General features: G+C 40.1%; 1 protein-coding gene across 2 annotated transcripts in view; it reads left to right on the top strand.

Moving 5' to 3' along the window:
• UBE2D2 (ubiquitin conjugating enzyme E2 D2) overlaps window positions 1-18586 on the top strand; it is a 35734-nt gene extending 17148 nt beyond the window's left edge. For both annotated transcript variants that reach the window (XM_062587034.1, XM_062587035.1), the window contains exons 6-7: window positions 11498-11591; window positions 13557-18586. In XM_062587034.1, coding sequence (XP_062443018.1) covers window positions 11498-11591; window positions 13557-13602 — 140 coding nt within the window. In that variant the 3' untranslated portion in view covers window positions 13603-18586. The remainder of the gene's footprint in view (window positions 1-11497; window positions 11592-13556) is intronic.
• Window positions 18587-20801: the final 2215 nt, after the last annotated feature.

Below are 20801 nucleotides of genomic sequence, written 5' to 3'. Positions count from 1 at the left end.
GAAGATCAGAGTTGTTTGAATATATGGTCATCTTTCAAACTGTTTAAATCTTTTTGATCTTCTATCTATCAGTTTGCAGACCTAGTCATGGCAATTGAAAAGAAAGCAAACAAGATTTTGGCTCTCTTCTGTACATGGATCATATCTTGATCATTCATTCCATTCTGTAGCTTTGTGCTAGCTCTGTAATCAGCTGCTGCCAAGTATCACAACTTTCTGGATATGCATTTAAGTATCTGACACCTGTAATTACAGTATCCTTCACATCCTTTCCTGTCTTTAGCAGGTCTTCCAGGTACCTGTAATTCTTCTCTCTAACTACATGTGTTGATATTCCCAGACACTTTGGTTCAGACAGATGCCTCCTGTTACCCTTCTGTTGCTTACAGCTGTCCCCCTTTTACTGAACCGGTGAAAGTTCCTACCTTCTCTGTCCAGCTAAAGGCTTATGTATTTGTAGAAGCAGATAGAAAGGCAAAAACAATTTTCTCACTTCTTCCTTGCCAGAAGTGAATCTGCTAGTGCATGAAGCTGTCTTCACTGTGGGTTGAAAGAACTGAATAAATGACCTTAACAAGGGGCAAACAATAGTTAGGTTGACACCACTTCCCTTATGAATGTTTCAGTCAAGTACTAGCTTCTCCTGGAGGTAGAAAGATGCATCTATGTTTGATTAAATCGCTGTCTGCTTGTAATTCTATAATTGGAAAATGCACGATAATGTGGCGTAGTACCTTATTCATTCTGGGGATTCTGAAGTGGTCTTATGCAATGGGGTCTCAGATAGCATGTTTGAAAGTATTGGAATATAGACTGTCAACAGGATGGTTAAAAGCAAAAAGATGGTGCAAGAACTTAAGTGCTAGTTAAGAACACGAATGCACTTTTAGTCATGGCTGTTGTAGTATATTTGGAGTCATAAAACTTCCTGTCTTACACTGTTAATGCTAACTATATTTGTGTTGCAGCATGCCTTGGACACCTCTAGCTCCTCCCTTTCTGTGCCTTGAGTCCTTTCTCCCCCTTTCACCTTTCTGGCCTGCTTGAAATTGCATCCTCCTGGCTCAGCTCAAATAAGCTGTAGGATTGATGTAACCATTTTGTAGTACTTAGCCTCTTCTGTCACACTCCCTCCCATTCCTCTTAAAGCATAATTTCTGAGAATAGATGTATTTGTATTACTGTTCATCTTTCACTCATATGATCCCATAAACTCTTCTTTGTATGGCACAAAGTGTATACAGCCCTAGATGGTGAGAAAACAGTCTTTTCTGAGTTTCTGTTGGCCTTTGTTTCATGGAGGAATTAAAGGCAGCAGGAGGAGTTCTTAAGGATAGCTCTCTAGAAATTCAGTATTTCCCTCAAAAATAACAGGGATGTTTGCCAGAAAGCAGACACAGCTTATTACAGAGGAAGAGATTCTAAGCATCAGTCCTTTCTTGTTCAAGTGTAAGTATCTTCTGCAAAAGCAACTTGAATCTTTTAGTGTGGACATGTTTTCCATCAGGTTAAACTACTTACGATGCCTGCTCAAAGAGTTAGCAAAGAACAAGTGTACTGCTGTTGGCCAAGCTGTAGGATTAGGTAATTTAAGTGAATAAGATTCAAAGCATTGGTTAAGCTTGAAACTTGGGTTCTTTCAAAAGCAGCAACTTAATATTTATAATATCAATTTCTTAAAGTACTTCCTGAACTGTGGCACCTTTAAAAGGGGATACCAGTGGGAGCAAGCTGTTTAAAATCTTCAACTAGAGCACAGCTCAGAATATACAGGGAGGGCTAGAAACAGTTCTAGGAAGGTTTATCACAAGCTACTTTCTTCTGAGGTGTGGTAGAGATCAGTCAGCTGCTCATATGACTATATGTTCTATTGCAGTTACTATGTAGTAGCTCAAACTTCTTCAACATAGTCTTTTCTCCCTATCTTGATAGGGGACAGGTAAAGTGGTATGCTGTGACTTGATTTAAACCTGTAGCTTTACTTTTTGGTGGAAAAAGTGAGAAAGATTGTGTCAGTGCTACTTAACCATCCAACAGAAGTTGTGTTTAGGGATCTTGGTTCCTCACGCTCTAAAGGAAGGTAGGCTACTCCAAAGGGGATTCAGAGCATGTAGTTTGGGAGCCTGCCTCTTGTTGTCTTTGCTGGGTTAGATAGCTAATGTCTGAGTCTAGGAGCTATTGTTACAATTTCATTTCAGACTATTAAATAGGAAAATTTCTACCCCTCTATAGATAATTAAAGTATAATACTAGAGGTGACTTACCATCTTGGAATTTGCTTTCCATTTGCTAGCGTTTGCACCTCCTAAGCTTGTTAAAATGGGTTATGAAGAATTGGGAGAACACGAAGCATCTCAGGAAACAGTAAAATAGTGAAGGTGCTGATGTTAGTAATGATGAAATGGTCATTAGAGTATTCATTGTAGAATAAATGATCTTAAAATGATATTAAAATACTGTCTTAAGCATGTACCTTGATAGTTGACTAAATGCGAAAGCTTAAGCTGAAGGTATAGCCTTAAAGTAAAAATACTCTCAGCATATTCATACATGAGAATTACTGTCTGAAGATCAGGGGTAAACAGTGTCTTAAACTGATTGTAGCTGTTCTTAACCGTTTTTGAGAAACACCTCACTTTCTCGAATCTGTCAAATGGTATGCTAGAGTTAAATATTAACCAAAGTACTCCTTTAGAAAAGGTTAGGATAACTTGCTTTGTCCACCTCTCCTTCTCCCCAGTGTGTGTCTTGACAGTGATTTTTAGATAATGAACTATGGAGCTTATTCAATGCATTGGAAGATTGTACATTGAATGGCAGTGAGTACCTTAGTGTCACTTCATGAATTCAACTTTGCACTGAGCATATGAGAACAAACAGTACAATCTGAATTTTCTGTGGTGCTGCTCTTACAGGTGCAAGTATTCAACACTCACTGTTTTAAAGACTTCTGGGAGTTCCCAGAGTAGACCTTAAATGAACTTCATAGTGCTTCCCTCTTCAGTTGCATGGGTGAAGATTCAGCACTTCTGTAGCTCAAATCACTAGAAGTCTCAAGTCCTAGCCTCAGAAAATGAGGAACTTGGTTACTGATCATTCTCTTGGCTTTTGATTTCTGTTGTAATGCTTACCCAAGTGTGGGGGGAGGGAAGGAGGCACTGTGGGTTTGCCACAAAATGATTTCTGTACGTATATGCTGAGATAGGGTTTTATGGGCAATTAATTCTAGAGCTTCCAACTCTTTTGTGAACTTTTATATAACTACTTGTATAGCTTGTGTTGCACTGGGCAAAACTTAATCTCTCTTCTCTCATCATCCAGAAATTGTTGAACTGGCTTAGCAGGAATTTAAGTTACTTTGAAGCAAGAAGCTTAAACTACTCAGATTTAAAGCTACACTTCCTGTAAGACTAGGTAAGATTGCTGAAAGAATCTGAAATGGAACTGTAGTGAAGTAAGATCTACCTCGAGCAGAGTCCAAAGTTACTTTTCAGTGTTTACCCAGATGCATCTTGTCCATTCACAGTCACAAGTGAGTCACTCAGAAGCTAACATGATAGTTGAGTCTCTTCAGGTGTATTCTTTTGCTACACATCTCTAATTTTTTGTCAGTGCTTGTTAGCTGTATCAGTGGTCTTCAATAACTTTATGCCCCAAGCTTGAAAGCCTGGGGTCTGAAACCCAAATGTGGTGCATGTATAGGTGGTCGTTCCAGGAGCTGGCTGTCTGATCTTTTTGGAGGAATTCTGAAGAATATGGGCTAAAACTATCTTGACTTCTTCCTTATGAGAAAAAGTTGGCAAATTTTTTATTATTCTTATTTCTTTGTTTTCTATATATGAGGAAAAATGGCTCAGCATTGCTTCTTTTGATCAAGTTTCAAGGTATCTCAGCGCTAATATGAGATCAAAATAGCAAATGAAAAATTAAAATAGGAACATAAAGCCAAATTCCTTAATCTGCTTGGTATCATATTAGGCAGCTGATCACTCATGTGACACCCTTGCTTCCAGGGAAATAGTTTCATCTGAGTCGAACCCTTTCCGCTTGCATGTTTCTCAAAATATGCTGCCTTTCTGAGCTTTTCTTGCATGTTAATCCTCATTGTGGCTACACCTGAGGTAGATACAAGCACTGTCATTCGGCTTCTGCCTTGTGGTACTCCCAGGAGCCCTGACAAGCTCAGCCCCTCATCTGAAGAGAATACAGCCATGAAAATGATAGGTTTTTTTTCCTGTTCCACTTAGTACTTTCCAGCTATTTGAGAACTTGCTTGCATTTCTGCCAGTTCTTTGACCATCGTGCACTTGCTCTGTGCTTGTCCCAGAAAGAAAGCCCGTAAGTGTTCAATGTAGTAGTCCCCTCAGATGTGCACCGTAACAACAGCACAAGGCTGCCAGCAGGCCTAAGAAGTAGTAGACCTAGATGAGAGGGTTTTTAGTTGTCAGGCTGATGATTAGGAAAAGAGGTGCTTTAGCTGGTTGAGAAGTGTGGCAGCTGAATAAATCCTCTGAAATGGAATTAATTCCCGAGCAGCGATATGTGTCCACAAGTGTTATTTATGCTAGCAGAGGTGTTTAGTAATCCCCAGAGTAACTAGTTGAATTAAGCTTTAGCTGACAAACTTCATTATTGTCCTGTCCAGAAACTGGCTTTTGTATTCATTGGCAGATCAGGAAGCATAACACCATACGGAAAAGCCTTTGGCCTGTTCTCCAGGACGATGGCAACTTTCTCTTACAGAAGGAACTTGTGACAAATGTAATACCAGTATCTGGAACAGAGCAGGCAAGGATAGGCTTTTTTTTTTTTTTTTTTTTTTTTTCATTCCTGAACTCATGCTACGGACATGATGTGTAAGAGTTGATACTCCCCTCTTTATCCAACTGCTCTGTGTCAGTGCACAAAGCTTTTTGATTATATGGTCAGCTTTGAGATTGCTGTGTGACTTGAGCCAGGACAAATAGCTGGGTAGATTATGCCCTGCTGTTCTTGACAATCTGGTGTAGAAGCAGCTGTCTCTCTTATCACCTCAATTCTGTAACAAACTGTCTTGGTTGCAGCCTTTAAGGAAGCTTAAAGGCAGACCTTCCTTTCGTGAGAGAAGGCTGACTTGGGGTCTGCTGAGGTCTTTTGCCCCATGCAGGATTTGATTCAACAGGAATAACTTCTTTTGAAGATACAATTGGTCTGTTGTTCTTAATGTACGCGTTTAAAGTTCTGTGCTCTTTGCCTTCAACAGCAAAGGTAGGATAGGAGTCTTCAAGGAGAGACATGGATTTCACTGATATTCCCTAGTTCTGACGCAGGGTGCTTGGTGCCTCTAATCTGATCTATAATCATTTTACTCCTAGGTGAATTTCAGATAGAGCAATTTTTTTTTGTAACTATTTAGTTACAGCTGCTGGGATGTTCCTTTCTGGTAGCTCATCACTGTGGAGGAATTGAAGCTTGGTATATCTCCCTGCTGTGATTCACCTGGACGTTCAGTTGCTTCTCAGTTGCTTCTCCGTCGCTTCTCCTCATTACCCTTAAAGAGTGCTTTACTGGAGCAAGCTTTGTTGCTCACAGTTCTAGAATTATAGCAGTGTATGTGTATATAGTGGTTAGTACTCTGTGTTAAAGGGACAGTTGGAACTGGTGGATGTTAAACGCTCTTTTGGCTTTGCAGGCAATGTTTGAATGCTTTGTTTTGAATTTTGAAGGTTGTTTCTACTGTGAGGATGTGGAGATAAACACCAGCTTCTTTGGCGGTCTTGTGGAATCAGTGCCCTGCAGGTCATCTCAGGCTTGTTTCAGAAGCACATGTATTTCTATATCAATTAAAATACTGTCTCCCTATAGGGTGATAGGGCAGAACAAACACTAACACTAACACTTTCTAGTGCTAGTAGCTAAAGAATCCAGAAGATGCAGCATTTGAGTCTTCTATCTGGAAGAGAGTCATACTCTAACCAGATACAAATAGAAGTTTGCAGTCGCGTCTGGACTTGCCAGTCAAGTTTTGTAGGAATAGGCATAGTCTGATTGCTTCTAACATGCAGAAGTTCTATCTGCTGGGGCGTATGGCCTCTTCTGAGGCCTAAAGAAGGCCTTCAGCCACAACTGCTTATCTTGGATATGCAAAGCTGTCTCATAGTAGCATGATGTTTACCTAGAGAGTCATTTGATTACAAAATCTGTACCATCAGCAGAAGTTAATTGCCATGTGTAAATAATTAGGCACCTTTACTTCCTGCTGCTATTGAGATGCTAGGAAAGATGTCTTCTGGTTGTAGAGCTCACTCCTTCTAACTGGAGCTTGGGGCTTGTGCTTTATAAAGCAGTCTTTTTGCCTCTGAGTTCCAGGAGCTTTTCACATGTCTTGGCTTTTTATGTGCCAAAAGCATGTTCTGGCAGACAGATGGTGGTGTTAATTATGTTCCATATTGCTTGTTGGGCTGGTGCTAGGAGGCAGTAAGTCTACAGAGAGCTTATTCTATGAATTCTGTCCTGGCTGGTGGCTGAGCCAGCTCAGGTTCCAGTGTTGTGGCTGAAGAGACCCAGCTGTGGAGTTCACACATTTGAAACTGCAGGTAGGTGTAAATTCAACTAGAGGTTTGGAAGAACCAGAAAGATGAAATAGCTTATTACTAGAAATGGTAGACTATTACTGATTCAAGAGCATTGCGCTGAAGCCTTTGGAGAAGAGCTGGGTTCTCATCTAACAATAAACTATAGCAAAGCTTATTGACAGGCTGTGAATGATGGGATTCCCTACACAAAGTCCACCTTGAATAAGGCTCTCCTTGAATTCCAAAGCATTGTGTGCTTCTTTCAAGGGAAGTGTTGTGCATCTCTGGTTCAGATTTCCATTGCACCATTAAAACAACCTGAAAAATCTACCAGTGTAAAGAACCACGTTGCTGGAACATTTTTTATTATTAAAAATGATCAGTGGGCTTGATGAGTAGTCTTTAATAAATGTACTTAGAGAAAATTAAGCCCGTTCCTTTCTAGGAACACTGTTCTGTTAGCATTCTCTGGTTAATTCTTTTTTCCCAGTACCTCATTTAGGTGTCATGAACTACTTGGTCTGTGCTAGTTCATGGCAGTAAGTCTCCTAAAGGGTAAGCCATTCCTTATTGTCTGTGGTAGATAGATGGGGAGCAGGGTTGAAGTATCAAAGTTAAACAGGCTGCACACTTAGAACTGGACAAATACAAACTTAAAAGCCAAGTTCCAGTTTCAAGCTCCCTTTCATTCGCAGTTTGATTTTGCTATCTCTGCTTGGTGTTTTGCCACAGACTGGATTGCTTTGGTGATTAAAACTGAAGAGATGAGAAGCAGCTCTGCATTCGAGAACACCTTAAATCAGTGGAGGGGTAGTTTTTTTTTTTTTTTTCCTGTTACTGTCAAAAATCCATATTCAGCTTCACAACTGCACACACTTCTATATTCCATTTAGTGAAAGATTCCAGAAGGAATGCTGTCAAAGTGGTATCACTAAAGCAGATCCCACATGTCACGTTGGACAGATGGGATATGCTTTAAAGCAGAATGTGGTGTAAAACATTACTGACGACATACCTGTTTCATGTAGCTGCTTAACCTAATTTTGTGGTCATAAGACTTTGAACAGTTAATGCTTTGTATTTTACTGTTTTTTCATGCTAGTCTTGTAGCCAAATGACTAGTAAACATCAGTTTTATTATTATTTTCATTACTCTAATGCTTAATTGCCCTTCATAAGGGGGTGTGGCAATTTTGTTCCACAGTGCTGATTTAATCAATTATTCTGAATATCAGAGGAGAACTCGCATATATAACTGGCTTTTTTTAACTACTACTTCCCTCTTTCCCTTTGCACTTGACTCCTTAAATTTAATGAGAAAACTTTTCCCTAAGAGCTCAAAAGACTGGTTTGCAGGTTGTTTACATTAATTGGTGTAAAACATGGGAGTATGTGGAGTGCTCTGAAGAAAGTGCAGTGAACAGAGCAACTTCCTAATTAATATTGGACAACTAACTGGGTTCAGTAAGCTATTAAACCACTTTAGATCAAACTCCAGTTAAATGTTTTGCTTACTGAAACTATACAGGTAAGAAGGAAAGATTTAAAGTTACCAGTAAAAGGAAGCAAACCAGAGACTAGTTTAAAAAACAAAAAACCCTAAAACCCCAACCTGATTGTAGCAGCACTGCTTGTATTCATTTATTAGGTGACTAAAGTAATACTTCAATATAAATGAAGTAATGAAGAGTGAAATGACTTTTCTTACTTATTGGGTCACCAGAACTCATCACTGAAAGCACTTAGCTACTGATTCAATTCTAACAAACCCCAACCCATTTTAGGAAAAACAGGATATTAGTGGCATGGGATTTGTAATAGCTGGGAAGTAGCACTGATCTGCTCACATTAGTAGCTTGTATTGAAAAAAAAAAATGCTGGACTGGGACACTGATTAACTCCCCTTTCTATTTCAGTAAGGGAAATGCGGGCGGACTTGAATATGGCCAGGAAAAAGTTGGCATGTGTGTTGCACTAACCTGTGGTGTTGCTGTTCCTCTAGAGAGGACAGAGCAAGGGATATCACGGTGTGTGGGCTGATACAACTGCATAGCACCCCCTTCGTCAGTAGTCTGGTGCTTAGAGCAGATGGTGATGGGGCAATGTTGCTGTGAGGTGTGCATGGAGGAACTCCCAGCCTGTACTGTGGGCACTGTGTAAGAGGCCTTATAATGGTTGGGGAAGGTAGGCAGAAGGAAGACTGAGGAGGCTCAAAACCACATTTTACCTGTGAAGGGTGAATCACCTTGTTCAAAAGAAGTCTTAGGTTATTAAAATACTGTCTTAAGTTATTAATATACAGTGGTGAGACAGAACTTGGGGCAAGCTGGATAACAAGTCAGCTGGGAAGCTTTGAAGAGGTTTCATCCTGCTTCTGTCAAGTGTTTGGGCATTAAATGGAGGGGACAGGTGTTGACTTATTTTCTTATTGGATCACCTGAAGGTGCTTGAATGACCAGCAGACTGGCAATGGAGTCTAAGCACAAAGAAATAGTGATAGGAGAATAGCTGGAGGTATTGCCTTATTTGTGCTGAACTGACTGACTAGCAGCTGCTGGGTGCAGGGTGGTAGATAACCATGTTACAGAACACTCATAAGTCTTGTTAGGGCTGTATGAAGAACATAGCTGAAAGTGGTGGGGAAGTATTCAACCTGCAGTATTTCCAGGTCCTAAACCTTCTGTGCATGTTACAGCCTTGGATGCCATAGCAGCTTACTCCTTCCTTTCAGTTATGTTAAGGGACAGCAGTTCAGGAGCAGTGATTTCTGTGTGCCTCGAGCACAACAGAGTTAAAATGTTCATATGGTTAAGCCATGTTCAGAGAGGTAGTTGAATAAATGTTCAAAGTGGTAGTTGATGGCAGAGAATCAATAAGCTGTAGCTCACAAGTGGACAGTAGAAAATAACGAATGCAGTGAAACTGGAAATCAGTCATTTCAAAATTTAAAACCCCACTTATTCTTTGAGTAGTCTGTTTATGAACAGCGAGAGATGACTGACACCAAAGGACTTAAGACCTGAAAGGACTGGATCTTTTCTAAGGATGTTACTTGTAGAAGTTTGGCACTTGTAAGGATAAGCCTTTATGCTGTCTTAGGATGTAACACTTCTGAAGCATGAAAGCTGCTTGCTTTTTTTTTCTTTTTTCTAGAGGTAGTTGCAATAGACTCTGTTGCTTTTCTGGGGGGTGTGGCCCAAAGCTATCAGGGTTTTAGACCAGCAAAGGAGAGGAGGTTGAGTCTTTACGTATTACTGAGTTTTTTTTTTTTTTTTTTTTTCTTTTAGGGCAAAATTATGTTTTTCATAGTATGTTGATCAGGACTATCTTAAGAGGTTTTGTTTCTTGATGTCTCCAACTAGGAAAAAGGGTTCATTCTTCATTACAACAAGACAATCAACTGCTTTTAGGTTACAGTGGCATCTTGACTCAGACTGGAACAGGATGCTTGATGAGGGGGGATATCTATTCCAGAACAGGAAACATGTTTGTTTAGATCAGAATAGGGCAGTTTGTATGGACTGTGTGAATTACCTGGAAAACTGAACTCATCTGGGTTACTGAGAATTGTTAGTGTTCTTACTGCCACACTTGTATACCTTTAGCTAGTAATCAGTTAAGTGAAAGCTTAACTATTTTTTTTTTGTCCTAACTTAAACCCTCAAAACTCTTATAGCTTAAGTGAATATCAGACCTGTTCTCCCATTTCTCTCCTGCTGCATCTAAGCCATTCTTTATTTTGTGATCTGTATCTTGAGCTCCCTTTTTAAAAAAAGAGTGAAGCAAGGTTAAATGTATACTAGTCTTTAACTTTCAGCTGGCATCATTCTGCATAGTGATATCTTCATCTCATCTGCTCTGCTCCCCTTAACAGTATCAACTGATGGAAGTTTCTACAGTTTAGTGTTTATAGCTTCAGGCTTTAAAAAAGTGCTGTTATCTTCCACTTCCCTTGGAGGATGCCTTGCAACAACGCTGCCGCTGCTAGCAGTGAAAGGACTTTACTTGTAGCATTTTTCTCAACATGTTTCAGTCAGAGGATTTTTTTGGCCCTACTTAAGGGGCAAGAGGTCCATGGCATGCTTAGTGTAGAGTTCCAATGTGCTTTCTTTGTGACTCGTTGCCTTTTCTTGCCCACTTTGCAAGTGTAGGAATGTGCTGCCTGTAGTTTTGCAAGCAGTCTCCTAACTCCTTATATGGAAAAAGGTTGATGCTACACAAAGCATCATTTGAGCGGGATGTGGCTCCTGGAGTATATGCAGTACATATTTATAGTAAAGTGTTAAAGTTCTGGGCATTGTGGTTGGCATGAATACCATAAGCTGTGCTTTCTCAGTTCGTTGAGCACTATTTTACAATTAAGCTATATCAAAGCTCAGTATGCTGAGAAAATAATTGGATAAAGCTTCTTAATTCTCTGTACAAAGCTAGGACTCTTTTTCTTTCTTTTCTTTTTTTTTTTTTTTTTAAAAAAGAAATAGTTAAGTAGCTGCGAGCAGTTTGGGTTTCCTTCATCTCTTTGTCTGCATTTTGACTTTGATTAGTGCTTCTGCATGTCACTGACAATGGGATTTTCTGGGTTAGACAAAACCTGTGTTTCAAAAGTAAAAGCAGGGATGCTTTCGGAGAAGGCTTCCAGGTAATGTTTCAAACAGAGCTCTGTATTGACCTGTGATTTAAGCCTGTAATCAGATACTCCTGTCTAGGAGGTTCCTGGTTGTTGTGGTGATACTTGAACAAACTTGTGGTTATGCAAAGCTGCTTAGTTAAATGGTAAGAATTTTTGTACAAAATCACTTGGCTGAAGTATGTGGGATTGACTGCTCCTTGGTGTTTTTGCAGTGATACTAATGGCCAAGGGGAGAGCAAGTAGAAGCTGTCTTCTACAGGTGTCTTCAGCTGCATATGAACTCTAATGCAGTATCTTTCTTTTCTCTCCCTAGTACTTTTGTCCATCTGTTCTCTGTTGTGTGATCCCAATCCAGATGATCCTTTAGTGCCTGAGATTGCACGGATCTACAAAACAGATAGAGAAAAGTGAGTATGGAAGCCAAAAGCTTGTAACATTCTTGACAGAGCAGAATTCCCAATTAAATAGTAAAGGGGAACTGGAAGGAGCTGCTTCTTGCAAAAGAGTGTATATATATGTATATATTTATTTTTTTTAAAAAAAAACCTTAAACCATGATCTCTGTGGAGCTATTCCTGGGATTTTTATACAGTTATTTTAACTTCCAATAGTGCATATACCTTGTTCCTTACAGTAATGCTGTTAAGTATGTAGGGATCTTGTACTTCTGTGGGTTCGTTACAGAGTTCTTACCTCACAAAACAGTTTTTTGTTAGTGGTGTTAATCACAGGTTTACTTGACATAGCTTAATGGAAGTGCTGAGTGAACAATAATGCAAACCTGTATTTTATATGAAACACTTAAGATGAACAATTTCAAGAGCTTCACTGTGTGCTTTAGTTCTATGTAACCAGCAGAGGGAGAGCAAGTTACTTTACTGGGAGAATGTTTCCATGCTAGCTACTGATGATGGAGTTGTGTAAGCAAGAAAATAAAAAATATGCCTTGTTTCACCTCCATTTGACAACACAAGGGAAGAACAAGTGAGGTACAGCTGAGATGGGAAGACTTTCAAGCTTATTCTGAAACAAAATGCAAAAAGAGGAGAGGACTCCAGCATTGATGAAAAACTTTAAATTGCTTTGTTTGAAAGCAGCAGCTTAATGACTATTGTAAACATTCCTCCACCTTGCTGTTCCCTTCCAGTTTTGATGAATAGTGTTAATTTCTGAAGTTATATGGTCATTTAATGCCAGGTAAGGTAAAGGTAGGGAGGAAGGGGAAATAATCCAGAAACTTGCTTACTATACTGGAAGATTGAGAAGCAAGGTTAGTGGCAGCCTATTTTTAATCAGAGTTGCAAGACTAGCAGTCTCTTTTGAGGCCCAGTTAATGTCTGATCAGCACTTAATGTATGCAGAGCAATTGTATTTTTTCAGAAATGAAAGCTTTGTACTACAGTGTATCTGGACTTGCTCTTCAGTAGTCTCAGAACAGTGAAGTAACACTTGCTCTCCTGCATTCACCTGAGTGGTTTGTCTAATTTCTTGGGCTAGAGAGCTTTCTTCTATGGGTAGCATTCCAGTCAGTGTTCTTAGTCAATATGTATAACTAGAAAACCTCTTGCCGCTATAGTCTTATGTTTTTTCTTATTTTTTTTTTCCCTAAAAACTCTTCAGAATGAAAAGAGCTTGTATTGTCAAAAATACAGCTTTTATCAGTACTGTTAATCACAGACTGCTGTGTTTTACATAACTATTCTGAGCTTCCTCTAGGTGCGACCCTGGCTATAAAGGGTGTTGTAGTGCAAAAAGTACAGTTGACTTGCAAAAAGGAGCATATTGTGCCTTCAGAATAAAAACTTCCGGTGGACAAACTTTGTGTCCTGATAGTCATCAAAATAGCCAAATGTAATGTATCGCAGGAAAAGAGCAGTCTGAAGGGCTGTTGTGAGCCTGTCAGGATTTGACTGTATAGTATACACTAGGAGTTAGGTTTAATCTTATTTCTAAGGATGGGGGAATGGTGTGGGAGGGAATACTAATGAATTTTTACAGAATGCCAAATAGAATATATGTGGCAATACTTTCCCCAAAGATGCAGTAGCTGGGAAGGAAGGGAGCAGGTAGAGACTTCCTGAAAACACTTTCCTCTGAAACAGACACTGACTTTTTTTGTGGCTTCAGTTACAAAGGTCTTCTGTTCCTGTTGTAAACTTGCAAAGTGCATGCATGTGTTCCCCCTCACCATGAAGCAGTGTGGATTTCTTTTGTTCCCCTCCTGTTTGCCTGATGCTTCAGTTTGCCCTTAAATTTGACAAATACCATATTACTGGAGAAAGCTTAAGTTGGTGCCATGTGTAGATTAGGCTGCTGGAGTTGAAATACTGTTTGGATATTATGTTGAGTAAATCCTCTTTTTATACATACAGGTACAACAGAATAGCTCGGGAATGGACTCAGAAGTATGCGATGTAATTAAAGAAATTATTGGATAACCTCTACAAATAAAGATAGGGGAACTCTGAAAGAGAAAGTCCTTTTGATTTCCATTTGACTGCTTTCTATGAGCCCACGCCTCATCTTCCCCTGTGCACATGTTTACCTGATACAGCAGTGCTGCGTGTTGTACATACTTGGAACAACAAAATAGAAATACTGTATTTCCCCGTACCAACATTGACTCCTAGCAAAGAAGTGTGTGTGTGTGTGTGAAAAGCTAGTTCTTCAATCATAACTTTGTGAGCCTAAAAGCATTCCTTGTTGATTTAATTGGGTAATACAACGTGAATGGGAGCGTTCTGGTGGGTGTTACGTATTTCTATGGACAGTTTTGCCTATCCACGAAGGATTTTAAGTGGAATCCTTTTAAACTCATAACAGTTATGAAAAGCAAGGTGAAGAACTTGAAGCTGTTTCTGTATTCATTTTATTCTGAAGGACCTACACCTTAGGTAAATGTTATGACCAATGAGATAAACTGTACCCACATCCTGTGTTTAAGGTCTAAGTTTAACTGGTCAACATTTAAATGGATTGGAGCTATTAGTGCATCAAGTGATGTTGATTTGTTTCAACTTTCTCCCCTCTCCCTCATACTTTTTTGGTTTGTATGTGGTTTCTCAGTTAATACATAGCTAATAGCTCTTATTTTTCTTAAGTTTTTTTTAACTGCTTAGGTCTTTCTGGATGTAAGGGTAAAAATTCATTTGACAGGAAACTTGTGTATATTTAAAGACCCAACTGCTCCCCTGGAGCTTGTACGTTCAAGAATGATTAATCTGTGTAATAAACTGATTACTACAGTCATTACATATAACTTTGTGTGAATAGGCTTTTAATTTTAAGAGCAGTTTGTTACAGGCTAAAACTAATGGTGGATTCCCCCAAAACTTCTACATTCACAAATGGTTGCATTTGAAAATCATGAAGCAGTTTGGTTTGCATCACACAAGGCTATGCACCTGAACAAGACAGATTAAGCTTAAAAACTTACATGAAATCAAGATGTGTAGTGTGCCAGGAACTTGACTGTTAAACCAAATAAGCAGTTTACTAAATGAGAATCTGAGTGACATTTTTACAAAGCCTAATGGTATTATTCCCACTTGCATGGGACTTAACACAATGCGTATGTACTGTAGGTAAGTGAAACCTTATGTAACTAAAATAATGGATGTAAAAGGGTAAAAAAAAAAATTACCAAACACATCAGCACAAACTTTCATAAAATGTAGCTTTTACATAATTACTTTGCACTAAACATTTGCAAATGTTCATACAGTTTTAAATTGTACTTGTATGTGTCTTTTTTGAACAAAATCTTCACTTGAATCTAGTGAAAATGTAGTTTGAAACTTTTCTTTGTATACAAGTGTATTTGCCAGCATCATTCATGTGAAATAGGTGAGTCTACAAGTTTATCTCCTCTTAATATAATTGTAAACAAAGCCATCAACTATGAAGGAGAGGCTGTAGCCTCCAGCTCTCCAGCCACAGGGGTCTGTCCCATCCATTTTCAAATGCATCTTTACACTCTTGCACAAATGAGGAATAAATGTCCACTGCTTTTGGTCTAAATCTGTTCCACTTGTCTCATCTCTCAATGTCCTTGTGTATACACTTCTGGATAAAAATGTTAGCAGTGTTTTTTTTTGTTTTTTTTTTTTGGAGTCTTCTGTACAGCAAGCTGTAGGTGAAACTTGGATGTGTGTGCATCTTCAGTAGGCATGAAGACTGCTGCCTTTGCAGTGTGACAGGCTTGTTGCCTGAGAACTGCTGTGTGGGGGTGAAGCAGTGTGTTCTGGTGAAGGTGGCTCTAAAACGACGGTGCAGAGTTGCAGTTGAAAAGAAATGGAGCACGTGGCAATGGGTTGTGGCTGAGTGACAGAAATAGGACTGACCCAGAGCTACTGGGGAACGGGGAGAAACATGGTATGCAGAGGTATGAACTGATTATCGAATCCCCTTAAACTTGATACTTCTCTGTTATGCCACAAGGTGTTAGTCTCTTCTGGTTTAGAAAGCATTAAGTGGCCTGCTGCTGAAGTGTGGCCCTGGATAGAAACATAGCCTCAAACATGAAAACTACTTATACTGCAGTGGCAAAATTAGAAAACAGACTAGTAGCTACAAGGTGGCCTGAACTCTTGGTCTTTTGTTAACCTTTAATTGTGATCTGGCCTTACTTTTTACTAAACCTCTGTCTTAACATGCAGGCTAGCACTCCTGCTGGACCCTTGGTGATGGGGGAGAGAACACGCATCAGCTACAGTGAAGTCATTCACCCAGGTTTTGGAGGGGAGGGGTGTGTGGAGGGGGTCATATTTTCTTTGAGATGTACAAACAGGTTTGGCTGGAGTTGTTGCAAACCTTGCAGCAAGTTATGTTGGGTGGGCTCCTTTACTGCTTTACAAGAAATGTTTTTTGGGGACAGATCTGTCTGGTAACTATAGCTGCTGAGGGCCAGAACAGATCAAGAGGCCTATACAAAAAAGTTGGAAGCTGGAGAGCAAAAGAAGGGAATAGTAACAAGTATAGAAATCGAGGATGATGACCTTCCTTTCTGTGAAGGTGCAGAAGTAGCATACACTAGATGACAGAAAGCAATGCAACCATAGGTTAACTGTAACAGTCAAGTCCTGAATGCTTGAATAACCTGAGCTTGCATACTGTATTAACACTTGCTTGTGTCAAAGTGATGGTCATATTTTTAGAATGAAATGTTTTAAATAGTTTGGAGCCTTTTTGCTGTTGGCATCACAAACTCCATGGTTTGGTCAGAGGAAACTTGACAATACTGCTCAAGGAGTTCTGTGCTGTCTCTCATGTGGGTTGGCCATTTGAGGATGGTGCTGTGAACTAGGTAAGGGAGCTCTTTGTAAGGATTTAACCTGAAATGTGATCCATGTCAGCCATTCTTAGGACTGGGTGTCACACTGACTTGCTGTTTTGAAACCCTTGTATTGTCCAGCTATGTTATAAAGCATGTAATAGTACAAGAAGCCACAGATTGCTTGTTGCCTTTTTAGGAACTCTGAAATTGTCATGTGATGAAACTTTTTTCAGTCGCTGTCCAAATTTTTTTGACTTAATAGTATTTTAACAGTTAACTACCCTACTTTGCATGTTTTTTTTGTACTGAGACTTCTATGGACATAGATTGTGAGTGCTTATTCAATTTACTTTTTCTTTTGCTGTGTGCTAAGCAAGTCTGTTTTTTATGAAGTTACTTGTCAACTATTTAGATTCTTCTAACTCTGGCAATGATATAAAGCTGGAACACTTACATGACTGGATGCATTAGATGTATTCATCAACACTCATCCACTAAAACAGAACAGAGGACAAATTACTTCAGGTTCAGTGAGCCATACGGCGTGTAAATCTCCTAGGACCGTTGCCTGTATCAAGCAGCTGGGATTATTTGCCAGTGCATCTACCCACTTCTGATGTGTGTTGTTTGTAACTTGAGTTTTCAGGGGCTGTTTGCGTATGTTGTCATACTTGCACACGGGATGACATGATCCTCTAGCTCAACACTAAATGGCTGCTGCTCCATATGCAGGAAGTGCCAGTTAGTTTAAACAGGTCATGTTGCCTTTGTGTAGAATTCAGCCTCCTAGTTATTAGGATGAAGCTGATTCTAGACAGTACTGGAGGACTGCAGAGTACTGTACTCGATCTGTCTAGTTTATCCTTAGGTAGAAAGCACTAGCAGCATTTCTTAGTTGTAGCTTTCTGGCAATGGAGTAATTCTGCATTGAGATTGCTTTGCTATACCAATGCTTTAAAATTAGCCGCATGTTGAAGCGTATACCGATCTTTGTTTGATGTCAGCATATGTCAAATGATGTAGCAAAACACAGTGAAACTAAGATAGATCCAGTTGTGTGTCCCTACTGTGTTCAGTAAAGCGAGTGGTAACCTTTCCCTTGCCACTTTAGGCCAAGTGGTAGCTTTTCTAGTTCTAAGAAGCTGCAGCTGGTGATGGAAATGCCTAGCTGCTTTTTCTGACTGTCTTGGTCACCATCTTACTAGTCACAGCAACAAAACTGCTCTCAAGCTGTTCTCCTTCATCTCCATTCTGATAAATAGTAAAAGATCAGAAGCCTGAAGGAGAGATGATGCGGGTGCTTTGCTGTGTGAAAGACTGCATTCTTCATGTGTCCAGAGCAGCTCTTGCTGTTGGAGAGAGAATGGCACAACACCTGGGCATGTGGGTGGTGCAGTGATCCAGCTCAAAACAGTCACTGTTCAAATGTCATCTTGCTGTAAAGAAGTGGAGTAACATGACAAAATATTACTGCTGAACATGCTCAGCAGCACTTCTGCTGCAGCTTGGAGAGCCCTTTGGCTCTGGGCATGCTTGCTTGCCCAGGCAAAGCTTAGAAGCATTCTTCAAGAATGAAAGCCCCTAGAGCTACTGGAGTAGAGGGAAGGCTGTCTTCTCTCACAACAACTGTTCTACTCTTGCAGCAATTTTGCTCTCATTCCTTCAGCATTATGGAAGTCTGACTCTCCCTTACAGCTAGAAATCATTCGGTGCCTCCCCCCTTCCCCCCCACTCCACCCTGACTTAAGCTCTTGTTTCCTTCCATTCTTTGGCTCAAATCTATAGCAAGTTCATGACCAAAGTGGCAAATACTAGTTGGTTTGGGTTTGGTAGAAGCTGTTTACTATGGGGAATACACAGGGACAAGAAATACTTTGAAGAGAGCCCAATGGAGGATTAAAAACCGGAAAAACCTGCTATCCAGCATTCTGGATCTGTGAAGACCAACCCCTGCGTGTGTAACAGCAATCAGAGGTATTAGGAGAAATTCCTACAACTACCGTCATGCTGCCCCTACCTTACCCTCATCTGGAAAGTGTGTGTGAATAGATCTATTCTAACATTATCTACCTGTACTGTTGTAATGTGTTGGAATTTGATCATCATTAAATAATTCCGTTAAACTTACTATGGCTTGATTGCTTTTTTTTCCCCCTTTAACTGTCCCTTAACCCTTTTCTTCAGCCTATCTTCCTATGTTTTTTCCTCTTCTGTTGTGACTACTCTCCTTTTCCCTGATGATTTAGTTCTGAACTGCCCTCTGCTCTGTCATCTCCAGTAGACTTACATAATCTTAACTTCCTGCTAAGTTTGGCTGTGCTCTGAAGATGGGCATTGATTTATGGGGAATATTGAGTAACTCTGGTCTTCCGCTTCCTTCTTACCTTAGTGTAGGCTCTCACTGATCTCTTTAATTGGCTCTTGTAAGTGCTTGCTTTTTGATTCAAAAACAAACCAGTGCTAACATCTGTCCTTACTTCAGTGGGCTTTCTGTCAGTCATCAAGGCATCTGTCATCAAAGGAGATGAGAGCAATCTTGACTGTTCAGTGGTTCCCACAGCACAAGTGACTTATCCCTTATGGACTTATCCCTTATCCCTGTTCCTGCTCCAATTAGGTGACAGTGCTTTTTGTTCTGATCTTCTGTTTCTGCATCTCAGCCTCACTCCCCATTTCCTCCACTGTGTGAGAATGAATATTTGCTTTTTATAGTCATGGTTAGGTCAGAACTTCTCAGCGGGAGAGGGATCTAATGTGTAACTCTTGCCCATCTATGAGGAAATGTCCTTTTAAAGATCAAATATATTTATAATGAATAACTCTTAGGGATATTCTCTTAGCAAGTTGCTGATGTGGCTGCATGCATATTTCTTCCTTGCCTCCCCAACTATGGAAAAAAGTCAGCTGTTCCCAAGAATGGATAAACTTACTGATCTAGAGCATCTTCTAGATAGTAAGGGATCCTACTGAACCTGCAGAGCAGATTTGGGATGGAAGCATAAATGACTGGATTGAAAGATCAAGTTAGAGTGAAAATGCAAGCCAGCATTTTTTTTAATTAACCAAACTTGTGTTTATGTGGTTGCTGTTTAACTACCAGTGTTCTTGGCTTCTGTACTGTCTACTCCATAATAAACAGTCATGTTGATCAGTGCTACAAGTGCAGCTAGCCCGCATTTTCTTCAATAGAGACCAAAATCAAAGGCCTATGAAAGAAAACACAGCAAGATGAGAAGCTATGATGCTTAGTCTGCAGTCATTTTCAGCTGAAGAGCTTTCTGAGGGGAAGTACAAGTTCTGTAACATCTCTGGTTATCTTAGATGGGCCATATCCCTGGAAGTCTATTTGTCTTTAAACTTATGTAATCTCTAACTGTTTATGCTTAGTTGATCTTGTCAACTAAAAGTAGATTAATGGTGTGGACAATGATTGCAGCACTTGAAGCAGGGTTTGTCTTCAGGTGATTAGCTGAGAATAGTCAGAGGGAACTAAATTGCCTTAAACTTTTTGCTGGTGTATGATGCTCATAATAGGAAAGATCCCCTTTCACTGAGGATAAAGGTGTGGGGATCAGCTTCTGAAGCTTGACAAGGGCGGTCTGTGCCAGTCCTACCCCTGATCTGCTACTTGACCACCTTTTTAGTTTTGGATTTACGAGTGAATTTATGCCATCTGAAGACTGATTTTTGTAGGGCTTTTTCCTTGCTGGTGTTTGATATCTTTGTTTCAGAAGGCAGCCTAGTAGCGCTCAAAAAGTGACATCCTTTATAAAGCAGTGCTGAAAGGAGGAGCTAACAGATAATAGAAAGTTGTCAGTTGTAAACTTGGAGCTCTGTGCCTTCAGCCTGTTAAGAGTCCTGTTTAAAGCCTCATTGGGGTCAGAGGAGCCCTGGAAGGGAGTACAAAGTGGAATAATTAAGTCTGCATTACTGAGGCTTGGATCCCTCCGTTGAGGTTCTCAAACTTTAACAAAAGCCCCCCACTCAGAGCAGCTGATGGGGAATATAAGCGCTTCCTGTACGCGTAATTTGTAAGTGCTTCTTCTGTAATCGGTGTTCTGAAGCCACAAGCACTGTGTGTCTACTTTCCCTATTCTGTGCCTATGTGGTCCCTTTTGTTTGGCTTGCAGATCATGGTCCTTCACTCCCTTGCCCAGCACTAGCTGCTGAAGGTAGGGTTAGGAGATGATTCCAGCTAGAGCAAACAGCTCCTTCCTTGTTGCCCTCTCAGCCTTTAGGGGTCTTCTGGGCTGATCAGATTGGGGGAGAGGATTGAGCCAAGGTTGGGAAGGGCAGGATAGAGACTGTGGAGTTGAAGCTGGCTGCAAGACAAGGAAAAAGG

The sequence above is a fragment of the Rhea pennata genome, chromosome 14, assembly GCF_028389875.1.
Source record: "Rhea pennata isolate bPtePen1 chromosome 14, bPtePen1.pri, whole genome shotgun sequence".
NCBI classification, from domain to species: domain Eukaryota; kingdom Metazoa; phylum Chordata; class Aves; order Rheiformes; family Rheidae; genus Rhea; species Rhea pennata.
This window is presented reverse-complemented; position numbering and strand designations above follow the sequence as displayed.